At 38.8% G+C, this 20,276-nt stretch overlaps 1 protein-coding gene across 6 annotated transcripts in view; it reads left to right on the top strand.

The window, feature by feature from the left end:
- Window positions 1–20,276, top strand: part of LOC121891789 (interleukin-1 receptor accessory protein-like 1) — a 301,317-nt gene that overhangs the window by 176,851 nt on the left and 104,190 nt on the right. For all 6 annotated transcript variants that reach the window (XM_042404354.1, XM_042404349.1, XM_042404351.1 and 3 more), the window contains one exon: window positions 17,258–17,332. In XM_042404354.1, the coding sequence (XP_042260288.1) occupies window positions 17,258–17,332 (75 nt within the window). The remainder of the gene's footprint in view (window positions 1–17,257; window positions 17,333–20,276) is intronic.

The following is a 20,276-nucleotide window of genomic DNA, read 5'->3' as shown; positions in this document are numbered from 1 at the left end:
TTCCATTAAGAAAAAAAGTGTGTTTTGGAGGGGTTGATGCTGTGTCTTGGGAGCGTGGGAGGTTACTGACTCATACAAGGGAGCACTTAGCAGCTTGTGGCAGGGGTTTAACCAAGACCAAGCAGTCACTGGCAGACGGTTGAGAGGCACAAGTGGACTGGAGGCTGGAGTAGTGGGGGTGTTTGATACTGTAGACCTGCAGTAAAGGCAGCAGCTCACTCGCATTAGTTAAGTCACATTTGATTCTTATGCTGCTCTTTATTCTCAAGGAAGTGCAGAATATATAGTAATAAAGCAGGAGAACAGTATAAAAAGGGCAAGTGTAATGGGTATCTGTCTTAGCAGGAGCAGAGCTATAACTTGAATTGTCAGATCAGTGGGTTTCGTATTTTATGGGAATGTAGATAACACAATGTCACATCCAGATGTTTCCAGTGTAGCTGCAGTGGAGCTTAATATCATTTTTCCCCCTGGTGATCTAAAGGAGTCATCTTTAAATGTCAGGTTTTGGTGTCAGTTTGAATCAAAGAGGAAAGGCTTCTCTCTAGAGCTGGCATTTTGTTCTGATATTCAACAGTCATAGCATGGTAGAGGAGGCAGAGATACTGGTTTCTTTAGTAACCTTAACAGAGCAGAATGCATCTGTAATCAGAACACATACACGAAATAACTCAAGGCTAGAACATGCTTCTCTGGGTTCCACCTAAGTGAACACGCATGGGTGTCTTTCATAGATGGTTGAGCTGGCTCCTCTATGAAGCTCTTCGCCCTATAGTTACTCATAAAACCTTTCCCTGCTTAGATCTGCAAATACTTTTTTCATGTATCTTCACAGAACTATAATTCCAGCCTAAATTAAGTAAATTGGGCAGGTTGTACATCCAAAAAATTAAATTAAAACACGTCTTATATAGTATAGACATCTTCAGGACCTGATCCAAAATGAACACATGGAAAACCGAGCCAACCTGATGTGCATAAGTAAACCAAAGAAAGAGATCTGTTCCAAAAGGGACCCGAGGACAGTCAGACAGGGCCCATGAGACTACCTGGACCCAATTAGACTGAATATCATTTGTACCCAGGCTGACTCAGATCTCACTCACTAGAAACCAAATGGACCAGGGTAGTCTCCACACTGCAGCACAGTGTGGCCTGGCAGTCACTGACTGTCGAGGACGTAAACTAGCCATTATCCCAGGGTCATAGCCTCGCCTTGTGATGTCACTTGATCACAATCGAGTGCCTGCCGGCTCATGGTGTCATTTCGAACTTGCAATGATGATGCAAGAGAATGTCAGTGACGACCCAGGTTCATGTGTTGGTCTTCAGCCAAAGGCTATGTGGAAGGTCAGATGTGTATGTTTGTGATAAGAAAGGTTAAACTAAGAGAGAGGGTACAAGGCTGAGAGACCGATGAAAGTGAGTGTGAGAGAGATTACAATGATTCACTCACATTTGTCAGTCATTGCACCATAATTTTATGATCATTTTATGTGCAGTTTGCTTAAATGCAGCTGCAGTCATCGGCGTCTTATTAAAAAAATTGAATAATGAGGGTTATACTGTATCAGGCACTGTTCAGTAACTACTGAGGGACCAACAGGTTTTGGTTGCTTTTCAGAAGATGATGTCATGCCACCTCTGAGATGCAAGCCTCCTCACTGTTCGCCTGGCCAACAATTTCTTTTTTGCTTATGTAACATCCATTTGAGAGCTTTTTATTATTAAAGACGATCATATCGTTGTTTATGGAAGTGCTTAAGCCCACTGGTTTAATCATATTTTTTTCCAGGGGTATGCTGGAGGCAGCTTTGATGAATAATGCAGGAGGTTTGTGCTATACCCAATGCACATTCCAAAGGATGTTTGAGTGCCAAAAACATTGGCTAAAATCATTTCAGGCACCAGCAATTAAACCTTGCAGCGGTTAAAGTCAAATGCCAATATTTGATCAACTGAGTTTGTTTCACTGGAATGTTGAAGGGAAACATGTTTGTGCGTGTCCGGTTTTGTTGTCTTTGCTTAGAGTTGACTGTAGAGAGACAGAGACTGTAACAGGCTGTATTATATTACAGTGGTACACACTATTATAGCAATAATACTTGTCTGCACCTTGTAGCTATTGCATCACCATCATAGTTAAGCATGCCCTGAAGCCTAGTATGGATTTTATATAGTGGTTGCTAAGACACGAGGGGTGGAAAGATTGCTGCAATCAAAGTCTAAACTGTGCTGACAGGGGTATTGGACCAGGAAAACATTTAAAAAAAAAAAAAAAAAAAACTCTTATGCTTTTGTTTTTTCTGTTGTATGTTATGATGTTGGATTTCTATGTTAAACATGGTCATAATTCCAAAAGTTGAGGTGAACGAATGTAGAAAATGCTCCTTGCAAGTCAAAAGTCAGGGCTTCAACTGGCACTGAACGTTTTGTTTGTGCCATTTTTTTTTTTTTTTTTGCCAATGAGCTGTCGTCAGATCATCGCGCACACCCATAAATGGCCATCCATTCCATAGCCTTGGTTGCTAAGGTTGTTGCTAAGGTTTATCCATGTGTTTGGATTGGATTCTGGCTCAAACATGTACAGATGTATTTGAGAAGTTGACATTTTGAGTAAAGAATGAGAAAAGAAGTGAAATCCTATGACTATAGTTTGTTTCATGGTTTGTTTACGTAGCCTCCCGAGCAGCCAGAAGTCAGCTGGGCTTAAATGAGCATAAATGAGCATAATAGGTCCCCTTTAGAGGTTGAATATGATTGGGATCTTTTTCTTTGCAGTATCCTTTTAATGTTGAAATAATTAATTTTGTTGAAGGCCAAGACCAACTTTGAACTTTGGTCCTCTGTCATTGTGCTACATGTTCTTCCTTCATAATGACAAGCCAATTACCTATCAAAATATGAATCTGGTTTGGAGATAACAGAGTTGGACAGTCAGATTCCAGTGGGGGACAATACCATCCCAGCCTTAATTTCTTTGTAATAAAACAAAATGAATTGAAATGACCCACTAACAACCTAACTTCTGTAAAAATATATTGAATGATAATTCTGGTGTATTAAAACTTGGGTCAGGGTAAACCCCAGGTTAGTGAAGCTTATTTGGCCAGTTCACAGGCCAACTTCCTTCAACTTTACTTACATTAGCTGTACTCACACACAGTTTTTCTGTGCAGTCAGGGATTTTTTTTTACTGACATTTAAGGTGCACTCACTTTCAGTTTTACCTCTAAATAAAGTGGTCTAGGTCATCTGGATAAACTGTTGTCTTGTTAACAACCTGTCTGATCGGCTAACTGCTCATGTTTCTTGCCCTGTTGGACGTCAGTGTAGCAGTGCTGCATGTTCCCAGATCTCAGCAGTTTTTGGCAAATACAGTGTTATCGTAATTGATACAAATGATGGCCAAAACTATGAAATTAGTTGCATGTAGTTAAATAGTTGTAGGAAGTAAGGTGAAAGGAATATACTATGATGGGTCATTGCATTATATTCATTATATTTTTCTGTTGTTCACAGGTCAAGGATTTATGATCTTTACATCAGGTTATGCATTTTTGTGCACTGGCCCTCCATGAGAGTATTTTGCAAATGCATAACTGGCAGCTTTGCGAAGCTCATCACACACAGATTTTGTTGAGACACACAGCTCTTAGCTTATTTTTTTGTGAGACTTACTTTTTGTAGAGATTTTGTAGCTGTGTGGTGTTAAGCCGCTCCTGTTATTTATTTGTATTTTCCTGTGGATGTCGTCTGTCCATATTTGATATTGCTTATATATTGCTATATATACTGCATATATGTAGTGATATATAATTGCAATGACTGAAGAATTCTCCCTTTGGCACATGAAATTATTTTTTATCAAACTTTGCCTTAAAAGCTCAGAAATGATCATCATGTGAAAATGTCCTTTTTCATGTGGTGTTATTTATGAACGATGTTGCACTGTGAGAAATATGTGTAGTGAACTTTATGTACTGTACATACAGTGTATGTACCGTACTACATGTTACCAAGAAAATTCCCACAAGGTATGTCCTAGCAACGGATACGCCAGGCTTAATGACAACCATTAGCACAATTGCCTTTGTTGAATCACCTCGCTGGTTGAAAATAACTTGTGGTTAGTATAACATTAGCACTAGCAACAGCATGCACTCTGTTCCCCATAATAATTTTTACATGTTCTACATGCTGCAGGAATTGATACATCCTTGTTATTAATTCATTATTCAAATTTCATTCAAATGATTTACAAAATTATTTTGTTTCTTCTTCTGCTTTCTGTTTTTTACAGTTATTAGTGGAAATAGAAGTGGTTATATTATAAAAATGAGCCATATATATTATCCAAATATACAGTACATTTAATGTGCATTTTTATTATTTATTTTTTGTTGCCTTTATTTGATTTTAAGCTTAGAATCAGGGTTCCTCTTAAACATTCAAAGGTCTTCAGTTGTCATCTGCAGAAAGGAACACTGGGCAAACATTAACACTGCACGAACAAACGCATCAACAAAGGCACACATGAAAATATATAAATAAAAATAAAAATCTAGGTACCTTTAAAATGTTAACAGCATGAAAGATTTATATAAAAAGTATAAAAGAGCACTACAAAAAAAAATAGAAACATGCATATGTATGAGTACCAATATTACAATGAGCAACAAGTGAATAATACAGTTATTGTGCTTGACATTTATAACATATTTTATTAACATTAATCACACATGGTATTAACCTAATGGCACATGGTAAATTAGTGGCAGACGTATAAAAATACCACGTATTGTAAATATTTTGTACAAGTGTTGTGTAAAGTCACACAACCATGTTCATCCATCATCACTTTGAATGGGTTGTGAAAGAATGAAATTGAGCTGAATGTTACTGTAAGCAGTAAGGCGTTTAGATATGAGGCTTACTATGGTTGTAACACAGACAGTTAGTTTAAAAATCAAGCTTGTATCTATAATGAAAGTTTGAATGTAAGATCACACTGATAAAAACTTAAAGCGCCATCCCTCTAAACTATATGACTATTGGGGAGTTATGGGAATCCTCAGTATATTGTCTGTGTAATGTGAACTTTGTGCAGCACAGGGTAAATAAAAAGTAGTCCCCACTGCAGATGAGATCTACAAGATGAGTGATCTGCCAAGCTAAACAAAGATATTATAATTTGTCCTTGGGAAGCTTGCTGTAATACTACAAGAAATCAGCTTTTGAGCTGGAGGAAGCAACTTGTAAAATCTTAATTAAAAGATTGTATCAGACATGGCTTTGCTTATGGAAAATAGGGAAATAATGGACTTAAAAGACAAGTTTTTACAGACGGAGCAGAGAAATAATTCACTATGCTGGGGTAGCTGGAATGAGAGAACTATTTGCCGCAGGGAGAGAATTGGCATTTTTAATATCCACAGCAATGAAATCTCAATATAGCAACTGTGGGGCTGCAGTGTGTCATTTGGCATAAGATCCTTCATTTTCTATATTTTCTTCCGCTGTTTGTCTCTTTTTAGTCCTCATTATCACAAAAACAAAGTGTAATTAACGCAATCATGATTAATTACAGCACACAGCCTTGGTTTACACATCTGCCTAATTGCAACTTTCTTTCACTTTATTTCAAATGTTCAAGTAAGCAGAACTTGTCACATTAGCAGTGTTTCTTCTCTCCTCTTCTCTCCTTTACTGGTGTATTCCTGGGCAGGCGTTAAAGTCTATTTTTTGCTATATTGTTCCTTCAACTTTTTCTTGAACATTTTAAAAGCAAAGTCCAGCTAAACAGCCCTTTTACAGCCCACATGTTACTCCCACCGTCCCCCTCAACAGCAGCCAAATCCTCATATAGAACTGGAGATGGCCATCTTGGAGGATAACATGGGCAAGGCAGGAAGTGTAGCACTGGCAAAGGCAACCTGCCAAGCTGATTCCCACAGCGATATATACATAATAATACCCTTATTGATTGATCTGAATATATTTATTGAGGTGAACCGGAAAGCAGGCTGGGGGAAAAATGGGGGAATTTATGACAGTCAGTGCTCAAGATTAATTCACTTTTTAATTACAGGGAAGTACATAGGTATTGCCTGTCGAGTGGTTAGATTTAAAGCTAAGACAAACGGCAAGCAATGCTTGCTGAGAACGCAGTATATGGAAGAAAGTGTATGAATCAATAGTACATTTTTCCTCGACTCCACCTCATAAAAAATGCCAGCGTCTGTATTAGGTTCTCTAGCATATTCATGCTCATTGGAAATTGGAGGAAAATCTGCTTTCTGCCTTTTGTTTAACTCCATTATTTCTATCTTTTCGTTGTATAAATCTGTCCAACAAACTGTCAAGCTGACTATTCTGCACACCAACCCCTTCATGAATTTTCTGTTGCATCATTTCCATTCTATCTTGTTTTAATTCACTTGGTTTTCTGTTGTTTTCAGGCTTCAGGAATACAATTTCCCTGCAGTGGAAAAAGCTTTCCAGACTGCTAATGTGTGTAGTAGGTAGTGCGATGTTAACACAGTTTAGTGCTTCTGAGCCTGGGATGATGCCTGAGTCTATTCATGCACCAGAGCCACTCTAAAGACTAGCTATTAGGGTGTTTAAAGGGTGAGATAGCGGTGATAGGGAACAGGAAATAGGGAAATCATGCCAGCGTGGTAATAATCACGTTTGTCGCTTTGTCACTTTAAGGTAAAAATGGATTTTTCACAGTATGTGTGTCTATTTCGGTCTGTGGCATTTACTTCAACAGGAAACAATCTATTTCATGTGAAGATGTTGAATTTCCTCTAAAAAAAACAATCATCCAGAATGTTCATCGATGATGACCACCTCGTCATCATCCATGAACGCCAGCTGGCATTTATGCCTCAGTCAAAAGTCACATGTTCTCACAGTTGATGTCTCACGCTGTAAAGTACAACACTTAACCAGGCATTGTGTAATCATACAGGATTTATGACCCCAGCAACGACCAGTACCAAACTAGCATCTCTTTTTTTAGCTAGTGACACAATAGAGACATTCTGTATATGGAGGAAGCACATGCATCTGTTGCTATGCAACGATTCAAAGCCATGTGAACCTCATGCAATAAATGAGTTAATAAAAAGGGATCATTAACAAATTAAAAGTTAAATATTTTAATTAGAAATATTATAGAATAAATATTACATGTTGGTGAAATCATATTCAAAATAATAGTAATCATGATAGTTAAATAAAAAAGTTTTAGTTTAAAAGCTTTGTGCAAACATGCCATTTTTAGACACATACAAAGGATTTTTAGATATTGAAGCTTTTTGTGATTGTGCAATTAAAATGATCTCATCTCTTTAGTAACACAGAAATTCACAGTTTTCAGCAACAACAAATTAATCTGTCAGGCTGATAAGAATGCTATATTTTGACAAGCCAACTGGAAAGTTATATAGTGTAATTGTAGTAAGTCAGATTGTCTGCTTCAGTCAAATGGTTGAGGTTGATAGAATCGCATGCTTACAAAAGGTGCAGGCTGTAACATTATTTCTGTATCTCATTTCACAAGCACAATCTTTGACCCTTTTTTGATCCCTTACATTTCTCTTGTTATTCCATCCACTGCTAGCTTCACAAACACTTTTGCACTGTGTAATATCTGTTGTAAATAATGATCTAAATCAACCCACTATCATTAGCATCTCCAGACAACCTTTTTTAAATGTGAAAATATCTGCGTGAGTCAATTTGATCCAATCGAACAAAAGTCAACTGAAGACCATGTCTGAACTAATTTAATATCAAATATATATATATATATATATATATAAATATGTTTACTTGCCCTTCGTTAAAATGGTTGTTTGACATACAGTCCCAGTGGGTTTGACAGGATGCCAATCAGCAAGGAAACTGTCAGCAAGATGCATGTACACGTGTTAACCTGGCCGCCCTCCTCCTCCTACCTCCATCACTGAGCATCATCACGCCCAAGCAATGACCCGAGCTGCCCCCAGCACATACACACATCTTCCCCGCCGTTTAAGTCAACGTCATCTTTACATGTTGATGCTTCCCATCAGCTCCACTTTCTCATCGACATGTCTCTCTTTGTCTCTTCTCAGCTCTCTCTCTCTCTCCCACTCTATCCGCCGCTAAAACCCTTTTCATAAACCACCCCAAGCTTCCTTGCAACTCCACTTCTTTTCCACCACCATCTCCTTCCTCTGTGATTCATCCTCAACTCCTCCCCTCTGGGATATTTTAGGCCAGGCAGCTTGAAACATATCGCCCTCCCTCCCTCCCTCCTCCCCCACCCTCCCATCCTCCTTATCGTCGAGTGAACAACACCAACACGTTTCTGAAGCGGGCCCCCGCTGAGGAAACAGGTGAGTAATGAGTACAGGCCTCTCTAATTAACAAGCAACTCTTTCTCGTCCATGCGTGATTAGTCTCACATGATCCGAGCGTGGACGGTTTTTGTTCAGCAGTGCAAATGTTTACAGTGGCTCAAGGTTCAAAAAGTATGCATCAGATCGAAAAAGACGTCTCATTATAGCAAAAATCTCAGTGCACCATATATGACCATTGTGAGTAATTATGTGGAGCGTCCCTCTTTTTCAAAGCACAAGCGTCCACTGGAGAGTGAAGTCGCTCCAGCTATTCCCAATGCCTGCAGTTATATGATTTATGTGATTTCCCCTGAATGTATTGTCCCATCCTGTGAGGCCTCTCGTATTCAATTGTTTTGATGGATCTTCTAAAACAACACCTTTTTCAATAAGGAAATATACCCTTATTATGTTCTGTTCCTGCAGGGTTTCTATATTGGTATTTTTCAACAAGTATCCGCAGAGAGTGCAGTGTCATTTCTTTAGGGTTCTTTTTTTTTTCCAATAGTATACTTTTCAGTGCTTTCAAAGATCACTATTTCAGCTCGGGGGAGTCTCCCAGAGCATCTAGCTCATTTTTAACAAGCAGCACCCTCTTTCAGATAAAAGATTTATTTTTTCGCACCTCAAAAATAACCATCATAAACAAGTGGCTGCAACTCAAGAAAGCACACACAGATTCAGTTTCAACTACGCGGGAGGAGCAAAAAAGGAATTTGATCCATGTGCTGTGATTTTTTTTTTTTTTTTTGCCAGACATGGTGGCAAAACAGCTGCCCTCATGGTGGCATGGTGGTGGTAGAAGCAGTGAGCAGCAGTTATATAAATGAAATCGATGAGTGAGGTCAGAGGTGCCTGGAACAACAGCGGCATGCAGGACGAACCGAGGAATAGACTAGAAACATATAGTATGTGGATGGAAGGGTCCATGGATGCATCCTGCCATGTGTACAGGCTCGTGGTGGGAATGTAATAGTGTTGAGAGACTTTTCTGGGAGCCACATTAGGCCTCTCAAAGTCAACAGAGCATTATTTGAAAGCCACAGCTTACACATAATGTTGCTGACCGTGTTTGTGGCCACGGTAAATTGATACTTCCAGCAGTATAACCTGCCATGTCACAAAGCACTCATCATCTCAGGATGGTTCCAGGAACATGACAGTGGATTCACTTTACTCCAATAACCTGCACTGTGTACAGATCTAAAGCCAACAAAACACTTTGGAAAGAGGTGGAGCGGGAGGTTTGAGGGTGAGGTGGAATGGCAGGTGACATAAAACAAATCCAGCGACTTGTTGTTCCAGAGCATTTTGCGGAACAGCTGTACAAGTCTGTCCATGTCAGAGAGGTTACTCCACATCCGCAGCTTGTTCCCCCGCTTTTCACTGGCTGCTTTAATAATTTGTAATCCCATAAAATATTTAAATTTTATACAGTTGCTAATGAACAACAGAGGAGACTTTAAATCAGCTCCATCAGAGAGGTCCACTGGAGAGTTGGCTGTCTTAATTCAAAGAGGCAATTTTGCTATTTGCAGGCACAGTTTTTTGATTTGACGCACCTGTCTACAAGACTGTCAGGTGTGCAAGAACTTTGGCATTACCAGCAAGTCATTACTGACGTTACTCTACTAAATACATTCATTTTTCAACAAGACAGTGATGAACACTTGACCAAATCTGGCAAACAAGCGGACACTATCGCTGTCAAAACAACTAAAAATATACAAACTGTTGCGTTGTGTGTTTAGAAATTTGGTCAGCCAGTTGCTGCTATTGTAGCTGGAGGCCAATACAGCCAGTGAGAGACTGTTGTCCCACTTGCACTGCTCATGTTGCAATGTAGTGGGAAAAAAAGATGAAAATTATGTTCTCAAAAGAAATCTTAAATTGCTAAATGATAGAGCTTCGGAAGAAATCCAAATCCGGGTCCCTAATATTCATAATTGCCTGTTTTTCTCTCGTACAGTGGTTAAGTTCAATTAACTTCATCAGCAAGACCATCAGACAGTGCAGTCAGCCTGACTCTGCTCCATTTCACCCGCTGCCCTCAGGCAGATGTCACAGCCGCAAGGTCCTTTCGCTAAAATAACAGTTGTTTTGCCAGAACTATAAAATTTAACTCCCATAAACCGCCATCGCAGGCAACAGCAGCATCATTGTTCCCATGAACACAGAACTGCTCTGTATATCCGACTTGTCTGCACATTTTATGCAGTCGTTACAGTCCGTGATATCTGTTTGCTGGAGAAAATTTGTACCGTTTCTGTTGTGGTGGTAATGAAAGCGTTTTTCCCTCAGCTGAGGTCACATTAAGAATTTACAATGGCATTTTTCCAGTCTATTGACCTGTTTATTTAGCCATGAAAAAGAAAAGTGCACAGTAAAACCCTGAAAGCACTTTATGACAGCCTCTCAAAAATACGACATACTTCCAAAAACATCTCAGTAAGTACAGAATGTAGTAATGTGCAATAACTACTCGTATTTAATTTCCAGCATTTGATTTAGTATTTTCCTTTGTTTTCAGAGTCGTATTAAAGTGCATTTGATTATGAAGATGAGATATTATTTACCAGCAGAAACTACACTTGACAAAGTGACTTTAGTTTGCTGGTTATTTGCAATCGTGGTCCATTTATCCCTTCTGCCCCGAGGAAGCTGATTACTTTTTCAAAACTTTAACAGTGCCTGACAGCTGCTGACAAATTTCGTCTCCTTCCCAGCGCTGAGGAGGTCCCTTCGGCTTCAGTCCAGTTTGAAGATATTCTGGCCAACTTATCCGACGCATTAACGTCCTCGAGCCCTGCTTTGTGTTTCAGATCCACTTTAATGACATATCTGCGAGTGTAATTTTATCAGGCCTCAGCTGGGTGCTTGTTTCTCGCAGTTTGAAATTGTCTGCACACATTTCTACTGAAATGTCAAATTCAATTTGTTCAAAAAAAAGGACACAAAAGGCCAGACTTTGTTTGAAGTTACGCCAGCTGTTGTCTTCTTTTAAATACAGTTGACTGCGAAAAAAACACCATTTAAGTTCTTTAACAGATACATTTTTTAAAAGTTTGTCTCTTTGATTTGACAGTCAAACAGATTTGCTTCAAAACATTTTGACTATTTCCCATTCAAACACATGCATTCATGTCCCTTCATCTTTTTGATATTGAACAATAGTTACAAAAACAAAACAGCATTTGACACCATTTAAACTCTTTTTCAGAGATTATTATTTGAAAGAAGCTTCATGTTGATTTATCACACTGTTGGAGTGCCATAATTTTAAGTTTGCAGTTATATACTGTTATATATCATGAAATCACCCCAGTTACTGAAGAGGTAATCTGTCAGTACATACATATATTCTGTATATTCATATTCAACTTCCAGCATCTCGTGGGCAGAAAAGTGCTTCACAAAAGGTTAAACAAAATCTATTTCTAACTGCTCTCATCAAGGGCAGTGTTATTCTGTGAAGATCATTATGCTCATGATTAGCTTTTCATAACCAATTTCTCAAGAGCTCACTTCACAATATTATTGGAATAAATTGCTATACTGTTTTCTATACATGTATTATATAAGCATTTTATTCGCCCGTCATCTTTTCAAGCGACTGATTATGACTGACATTTAAAAAAGAAAATCTTCAGGCAGATTTACACATCAGTCTAATTTTCATTATAGATCTGAAGAAAGTGAATCATAACAGGGGTTGAATTTGTTACTTGCAAGATGGCAAGACAAAAAAAGGAAAAAAAAAAATTCTTTGCATGTGTATGACTAACAAGGTCTGTCTCTCAAGTCGCTCTAAAACTGCTTTCATTTATTTTCTCCAGTGGAACTCACACTGCATCTTTCCTTTAACGATCTCACGCACACACACACACACACACACACACACACACACACACACACACACACACACACACACACACACACACACACACACACACACACACACACACACACACACGCACGCTACTCCTCTTAATCTATGTCTGCTGAAGTGGTCTTTAATGAGGTGTGAACAGAGGACCACAACCCTCTCCTTCCCTCCCTCCTCCTCTCCCTCCTTTTTCATCTTTCCTTCCCTCTCGCCCCTGAGAGCGAGAGAAAAAGAGACAGACAGAGTGACAAAGACGTACAGCGAGCGACAGACAGATGGGGGCAGAAGGAGAGAAGGCGATGGTAGAGTTAATGGGAGAGAACGAGTTCTTTTTTTCTTTTTTTTCTATTTCATTACTCCATCCCCCCATCTATCATCATGTGATCACAGCGAGAGCAGATCACACGGCCTGTGAGGGACACTTTAAAGATTTTCTCCCCAGCTGATACCGACGTCAGGCTTTTCAGTGTTTACGCGTGCAGGAATGTGTATGTGTGCGTATGTGCGTGTGTGTAATGTGCTTATACTGGATGTGTGTTTGTGTGTTGGGAAGCAGGTCAGGCTGGATGTGTTTCTAGCCCCTCAGCGAAAAGCCTGCCCACTCCCACTCATAATAACCACCACCAGAATTACGGTTTTGTAGTTGAAGACCAGCCAGCTTCACTAATGCATCTCAAATTCGTGTGTCTGTGTGTGAACGTGTGTGTTTACATGGCTTCCAGCACGGTAGGATCCCACTGACGAACAGCATATCAGCAGCGTGCCCTTGATTTGGATGGAGGGCAGTATTTCTACTAGAGTTAACCAGCCTTCTCCTACTTTGTCACCTTTAGCTTTAAAATGGCGCCACACTTGCCAAAAACCAACCTCGTGTTCTCTGAGCTTATTAAAACATACGTCAGAACTTTGATTACCTTCCAGGTTTGGGATTTCACCTTCAGCAGGCTCAGAACAACCTGCAAATCAAAACCAGCATTCACATTTGAATGAGTGAGAGCCTCTATATTCTCAATACCTCTCCAGGCATGACTGTTTTTTTTTTTTAAATTGAAAAACATCCATCTTCTCAGTTTAAATTACAAAATGGGGTTACAACAGAGAAGAGCATGTCGTGTCCATTTAATTGAGAGTCATTAGATATGTCCGGTCTGCTCCAATGAATTTCTGGAATTGGGAATAGTCACAGGCAAAGGACATGGTAGACTACGACCTCTAGTTTCAAGGTGGCTGTGTTGTGAATATTTTGCCTGGAGGGCCTTTAGATGGAACATGTTACTATATAATATGATTCCATAACACTATTGGATAGAATATACAGCAGTGCCAGAGGAGAAAATTCTAGTACAGATGACAGAGAAAGATGGCGTTACTGTAGGAATATTATAAAATATACTGACTTTAGAAATGACTTAAAAAGAATGTAAGGAACGCTAATTTGTTAAGTCACAAAACCCTACCAGATAGACGGATTATGAAGGGCTTAAAATGGTAAACATAACTAGTTAGTCGATCATTCTAAAGTAAAGCTTTACTAGCAACCACAGCTTTCTACAGCAAATATATATGTATACTTTAACTCAAGGCTTAATTGAACTTGTGATCCGGACTTATTTTATGTTCCAGTACTTATTGATGTATGATACTGTGCTTTTTCATGCAGCACTGCTGAACAGTATAGCTCATTTCCTGCTGCTTTCATGACACAGAAAAGGCATAATCAATAGCAACCAAGGACCAAGTTTCTCCACAGATTTCTGTCCATCAGGTACAGTATATGTGACTTGTTTGAGTGGAGGCTGATGGAGCTCAGTCAAGTTTTAGTTAACTGTGATGAGATTCATGATATCAGTAGCTGACGTATAACAGGAGAACCCATGCAGTTCAGTATTTTTAAGCAGCCTTGTCTTTTTTCAGTCTGCTGACACTGGTCTTTCCTCCAGCCCATACTGTCATGGACCTAAACCTAAATATGAATGCTGAAATCTCTCTGTCATGACTCATTTTTTTCATTTGCTTATATATCAGTGACCAGCAGGTTTGGTACAGGAAACAGTTGTGTTGTATTAATAGCACATGACAGAATTCTTGGGTATTTCTGCATTATAGGTACCCAGAACTGCCTGCAGCAGCCTTAAAGATTTCAGATTATTTTCAACCTCTACCATGTTTTCCATTTTCCTGTTTTTAACATCCCGGCAATCAATCGTATAACTTCAATCACTATCAAGCTTTTATACCTCCAGGTGCTACTGGAGGCCCTTGCTAGGAGTGCTTCTCTATAATGTATAACACTTAGCCAATGAAATCTCTAACCTTTGAAAAGAACGAGTGATTAAAATGTCCATTTAACATAAGAACACTCTTGCAGTACTGCAGTTGCACATATCTGTGAGTTGGACTGAAACTTCGTTGGATTTGGATAATTATAACAAATATTCTGTTTTATGTAGTTAAGTATCAAAAGGCTTAAATGTATCCGTGTTCTTCATGCAGTATTGTTAATTTGAATATATAATTTATATGTTTCAAACTTGCTTTAACAACACAACCAACGAGCTGTGGCTCCATGTTTGATGTTTGTATCCCCAGCTGAGTTCTGTTTTCGTGTTACTATAAATACATGCAGCCATATCCCTGCCCGTGCACCATTTTCTCCCTTCAAAATTCAGCATTGTCTTGTGTAAGACAAATCATCAGAGTTTTTCTTTTCATGTCATAATGAAACAAAATAATCTCAGCATATTTCATCAAGAAAAAGGTAATTAAGGTAATGAGATTTCTTTACACAGCATTGAAACACGCCAAGCACAGGGAAAGGCATAATTCGCTGTGGTTCTTTTGTGAATTTGTAATTAATGAGCTTGCATAAGCATTTTTTTCCCCCCTGCTTTCAGCCCACTTGTCTCAACAAATTGCATGATCCTTTATTTGAGACCACGTTATGGTCTTATCTGTCAGTGAGTTGACACCAATGAAGTAAGAAATACATCCAAACAAATGAGAGCAGGTACAGACAGAGGTGAACTAAATGCAAAATATCTGCACACTGTATATGGTACCTGATTTTTTAAATATCTCACCAATACTGTTTGACATTTGAAGCTGATTTGCTCATCAGACATGTCTGCTGGAAAACTCTTCCAACACTTATTGCAGTGTTTCTCTAAGATGATGTTTGTGCGTTTTAAATTTTGTTTTTTCTGCAAAGCTGCAAGTCTGGCTGTCTCCCACTGGTTATATAAACTGTCTAAAAATAAATCAAACCAATCAAGCCATTTTTGCCACTTCATTGCAAGTAGACACTCAAAAGATGTTGTTTAAATGCCTAAAGTGACCTACTGTATATGTGCATTTATCTGACAAGGACTTCTAGCAGCTGTGCAAATTATACCTCTCGGGGAGGAGGTGTAGGGGGTATATAGATGGAAAGTTCAACAAAGCTTGTGACTGTTTGCTTCCAATTTCCTACCAGCAGTCAGTGTTGGTTTCTTTTAACTATGACTGTGATTTTTCCCTAACTTTAACTAAGTTGATTAAGCTGCCTGAACTTAGCCAAACCTCAACCATAGGGTGGCAGATCAGAAAACACTTGTAAGTGGGTTGTTTTGGAAGGCAATGGCACCCAACTTTGTCATTTAGTCTGGAGGATTATTCCTCGCAAAGATTAATTGATACATGAATGAGTCTGAATCTTAAAGATGTACACAAGTTATTATGAAAATCTTTTTTTCTATCCTGGAAACAGCAATTGAGGCCAAAATAGTTTTAAAAATCATCAGAATCTTGCCTATAGAATCCAGGCCTGCTGTCAAAAGGTGAATTTAAAGGGTTAGTTGCATCATAAATCTGTTTAAATGTGTGTCACACCATCATGGAGGTCAAATGAGATTTTAATGCTAATAAGAAATATATAAAAGGAAGACTAGTCTGCACAGTTACCTCAAAGAAACAGTTGTTGGGATGATACAGGAAGGCTTTGTCAGCAAAACAAGTCTGCAGCAAACACTACCCACTGTGTTGAGTTACATCACTAGAGAACTGAAGTCTGGATGATACAGTTCAGTGTGAACCTGGAAAACTTCTCCTCCTGTCTGTCGCTCCTCTCGCTAAAACCCAGCTCATTTCTGCAGGTTCAGCTCAACGATCACTGCTCCAGTCAAACCACAAGTCATTTGTACTGAAACAAGCCTCATCCCTCTGAGTATTTTCCAAGCGTGCAGAGAAAGAAAACCTCTCTGATGCCACTTTGAAGACTAGAACCAATTAGGGAATCATTATAATGAGGAGCCTCTAAGTGCACATCTTTTGTTACTCAGCAGCTGTCTAATTGGAGTTGGTGTATTTCGAAGGGAGTTGGGACGAAGGCTGTTCTCATGGATCCTTGATACACTTTTAAATCAGCAACTCACTCATGGCTGAAATTTTTAAAATTTATATCACATTGCTTGAAAAACGTTATCATTATTATTTTTTTATTATGCTAGTAGACACTGGTACTTAAAGGAAATCACTTTTTGTAGCTCCAAAAACTGCAGTTTAAACATCTCCTGCAGCAGCTCTTAACCTTCAGCTGTAAATGGTTTTTACCTTAGGGTATACTGTAGACTTAGAACTGGTTAACCAGCTACATAGTCACTGTATATACAGCACAGTTTGTATTGCAGTCAGTGTCAAAGCCATATCATCACTTACACACTCATTTTTACAAGGAACAAATAGCACTATTATTGAAGCAGCTGCTGCTTTGAAAGTATGTGCATTGATGTTTAAAGCTTTGAATGGGTAATTTCGAGTCATAGTAATTCATCCCTTTTTTCTCTGTCCACTCTTTAAATATTATATTTCCATGTATTTGTTCCCTTTTGAATGCAGCCTTTATTGTGGTATTTAATGAATAAATCATACTCCCACTGTCCATGAGGGAGAAAGATGTAGAATTTAATGTGCTGTTTCTTTCTCTCTGTTTGTCTTTTCCCAGCTCCCCTGACAGACAAGCCGCCAAAAATCCTTTTCCCTTCAGAGAGCCAAATGAGCGTCATAGAAATGGCAATAGGTAAGGAAACATGTTTCATTCTCTCATTGACGGCTTATTTTCTCTCCGCCGATGGCGCGTGTGGTGTCATATTCGTGGCATATGCCTGCTTGTCACAATGGCATTGTTTCAGATTTTTAGATTAGTCCATCAAAGCCAATTCCCAAAAAGTAGGTCCCGTTCTACTTAACTGTGGTTTTGTTTGAGATGAAAAATATCAATTTCTATTGCTGTGCATATACTGTATGGTGGTTAAATGGTATTACCAAATAATTCTAATGGTCTTCTGTTAACTACAATAAATCCTTTATTTAGCACAACTGTAGAGAGAAACAGGCTTTAATTTGACACAGGTTTATATATGAGACAGGGCTCTAGTCCTAATTTTCCCAGTTTTTATGGGTCTACGGTATTTTATATCAATTTTTTGCTCTGTTCTCATTTTAATTTGTTGTTGATGCTGCTTGCTGTTAATGCAAACTCAACACTTCCTCCATGTTTACCTGTTGTCTTGATAGAATCAGCATTAATTGTGAGTTCAGAAGCATAATCATGTCATACTCACCATGCTGCTGCTCCTAGTTTCTCTTTTTAAAAGAAATACGTTTTCATGCACTAATAAGCTCCAATTGCTTCTACTTTGCTGTTTTTTCCATTGTTGTTAAATGACTGAAACTCACACTTCCTGCACAAATATTTTTGCAAAAAAGACATCAAGCTGCTCAAGTTACACAGTCTGACCCTTTCTTGTCAAGGATTTAACGTGAAACATCTGCAGGAAGTGTTGAGTTTATTTGACAATAGAACAAAAGAACAGCAAAGTAGCAAAGAAGCAAAGAAAGAAAGAATAAGATAAAATAAATAGTATTTCCATTAAATAGAGAGACTCAGAGCAGAGGATTGATGACAATGACCTTTTAAGCATTACATTTTAGTACGTAATACACCAAGTATTTGAGACCTAAGCAGTGTGTAACAACTCACAGACAGTTTTTGCAAATGCTTTTTGACAAAGCCCTTACAAACAACTGTTGATTATCTCAGTTTAACTTAGAAATATGACCAATATCACTTTAAAAAAAAACTATAGTTGTGTCCACCCATGCAGATAGTTTGTTTCATGTGCCCAGGTTTCAATATATCCGTCTCTGATATTTCTGCCCCCACCCCAATCCAGTGGAGCTAAATGGAAGTTCATTTGTGGTGCTGACAAATATAATGTTCTAACTAATATTCTGTGGTCTGTGAATCATTCAGCCTAATCTGGAAATAGTTTCCGGAAAGACACACTGCTGTTGAATTTTTGTAAGTATCATTTTATATCACTGTGAGCACCACAAATGAAGATCCATTCACTTCCATGTGTTGGGGTTGAGGCAGAAATCCCAGAATCAATCTGGGCAAATAAAACCAAATGTAGCCTGCATGGCTAGATACAACTAGAGGTTAGAGAGAATTTATATGTAATTTGAGTGAACTGACCCTTTAAAATGGCCTGTGCAAATATTCACCACACCTTATAATTGATAGCGTGTCAATGTTTTGAACAATTTAGCTGCATTGATCTACAATACTTTCCTCTAAGTTTCAATTGTGTTGCGTTTCTGTACAGATTAGTGTTGGTACAAGATTTTTGATTACGTCTCTTCTCTTTCTGTGCCCTTTTGCGAACGGACCTTGAGTTTTTTATCATGATAGAAGAAAAACAAGATGAGTCATTCATCACATCTGTGTATGAAAAAGAAAGTGATTCAGCGGGTATGAAAGCCGTGTCTGCTGCTTTTTCTCCTCCTGTCCTCTGAAATGCCTCTCAGAGTTCCACTGTATTTACACTCATCACATTTATCTTGGTTATCTTGTGCAACATGGATGCAGCTTGTGTTTGTTCAGCTGTAATGAGTCAGTAATGAATCGAAGTGGTACTTTTGAGAAACCATACATAATCTCCCTTCACACATTATCCTCAAATGTATAATGTTAGCATTACTTCAAATGATTGCCTCCAATTCTGCCTCATGTGGCTGCCTCTGAACAGTAGTCTTTCGTTTGCCTTACCAGCTTTTGATGCACAGGGGCTCATGGGAAAATTCCTGCTTTGTGCCTTATTGGGCAAAAGCTCAGCTGTTGGTGGAAGGGAAAATGGGTCATGATGGAGGCTTCCTTTGAAGTAAATTTGTCATGGGCGATGAACACAACTGGCTTGCAGAGGTAAAAGGTGGCAATCAGAAAATAGGCGCAAATCATTGTAGCTCCAAATTGATGACGGATAAAAGCCTCTCTGGCTTTTTTCATCTGATTAAGTGTTTCATAGTGGATGATGGTGATTTTCATAATCCATTACCTGATAGCTGTGAGAACAGGCAATAATGGTCCAATGAAAAGATACAGGATGTGCTGGTTTTCTTGTTTTAGGGGTTGATTATTTTTTTAATGTCCTTTTTACTGTGTATATATATTTTTTTTTAATTTTAGAATTGGTAAACTGTGTCAAATTGAATTTTCATCTTTGATTTTGATTGTCACTGGATGAGGATTAGAAGGAAACCTGTGTTTTCTGATGCTCCTTCCACCACCTCTGCCCCCATTGATATTCTACACAGAGTCAGCAGCTCTGTGTACATAATATATGAACGACTATTTGATTCTCTGCCTGTACAAACCCCTATCACTTCCTCTCAGTGTTGGGCTAGCATACTCTTGTCATCCACAAGAGTATGCAGAGAGCCCAGTCAAACCCAACATATCTTTTCAAGGTTGTGGCAGTTTTGGCAGAATTTTAATATTCATTTCCCCGTGAAATATAGAGGCATAAATGGCTTCGGCTGACAGTTAATTAGGCAGGTGAGAGGGAGAAAGCGGGAAAGGCAAACGTGGAGAGACACTTTTCAAGCTCTTGTTGTGGAACTCAGGGGATGAACGGAGAGAACAGCGGGATCTGTAAATGGGGGGCCCCAATTAATCAGCA

Source organism: Thunnus maccoyii, chromosome 24 (genome assembly GCF_910596095.1).
Source record: "Thunnus maccoyii chromosome 24, fThuMac1.1, whole genome shotgun sequence".
Classification (NCBI taxonomy): Eukaryota; Metazoa; Chordata; class Actinopteri; order Scombriformes; family Scombridae; genus Thunnus; species Thunnus maccoyii.
The sequence above is the reverse complement of the archived record's forward strand: the minus strand, read 5'-3'. Positions and strand labels throughout refer to the sequence as shown.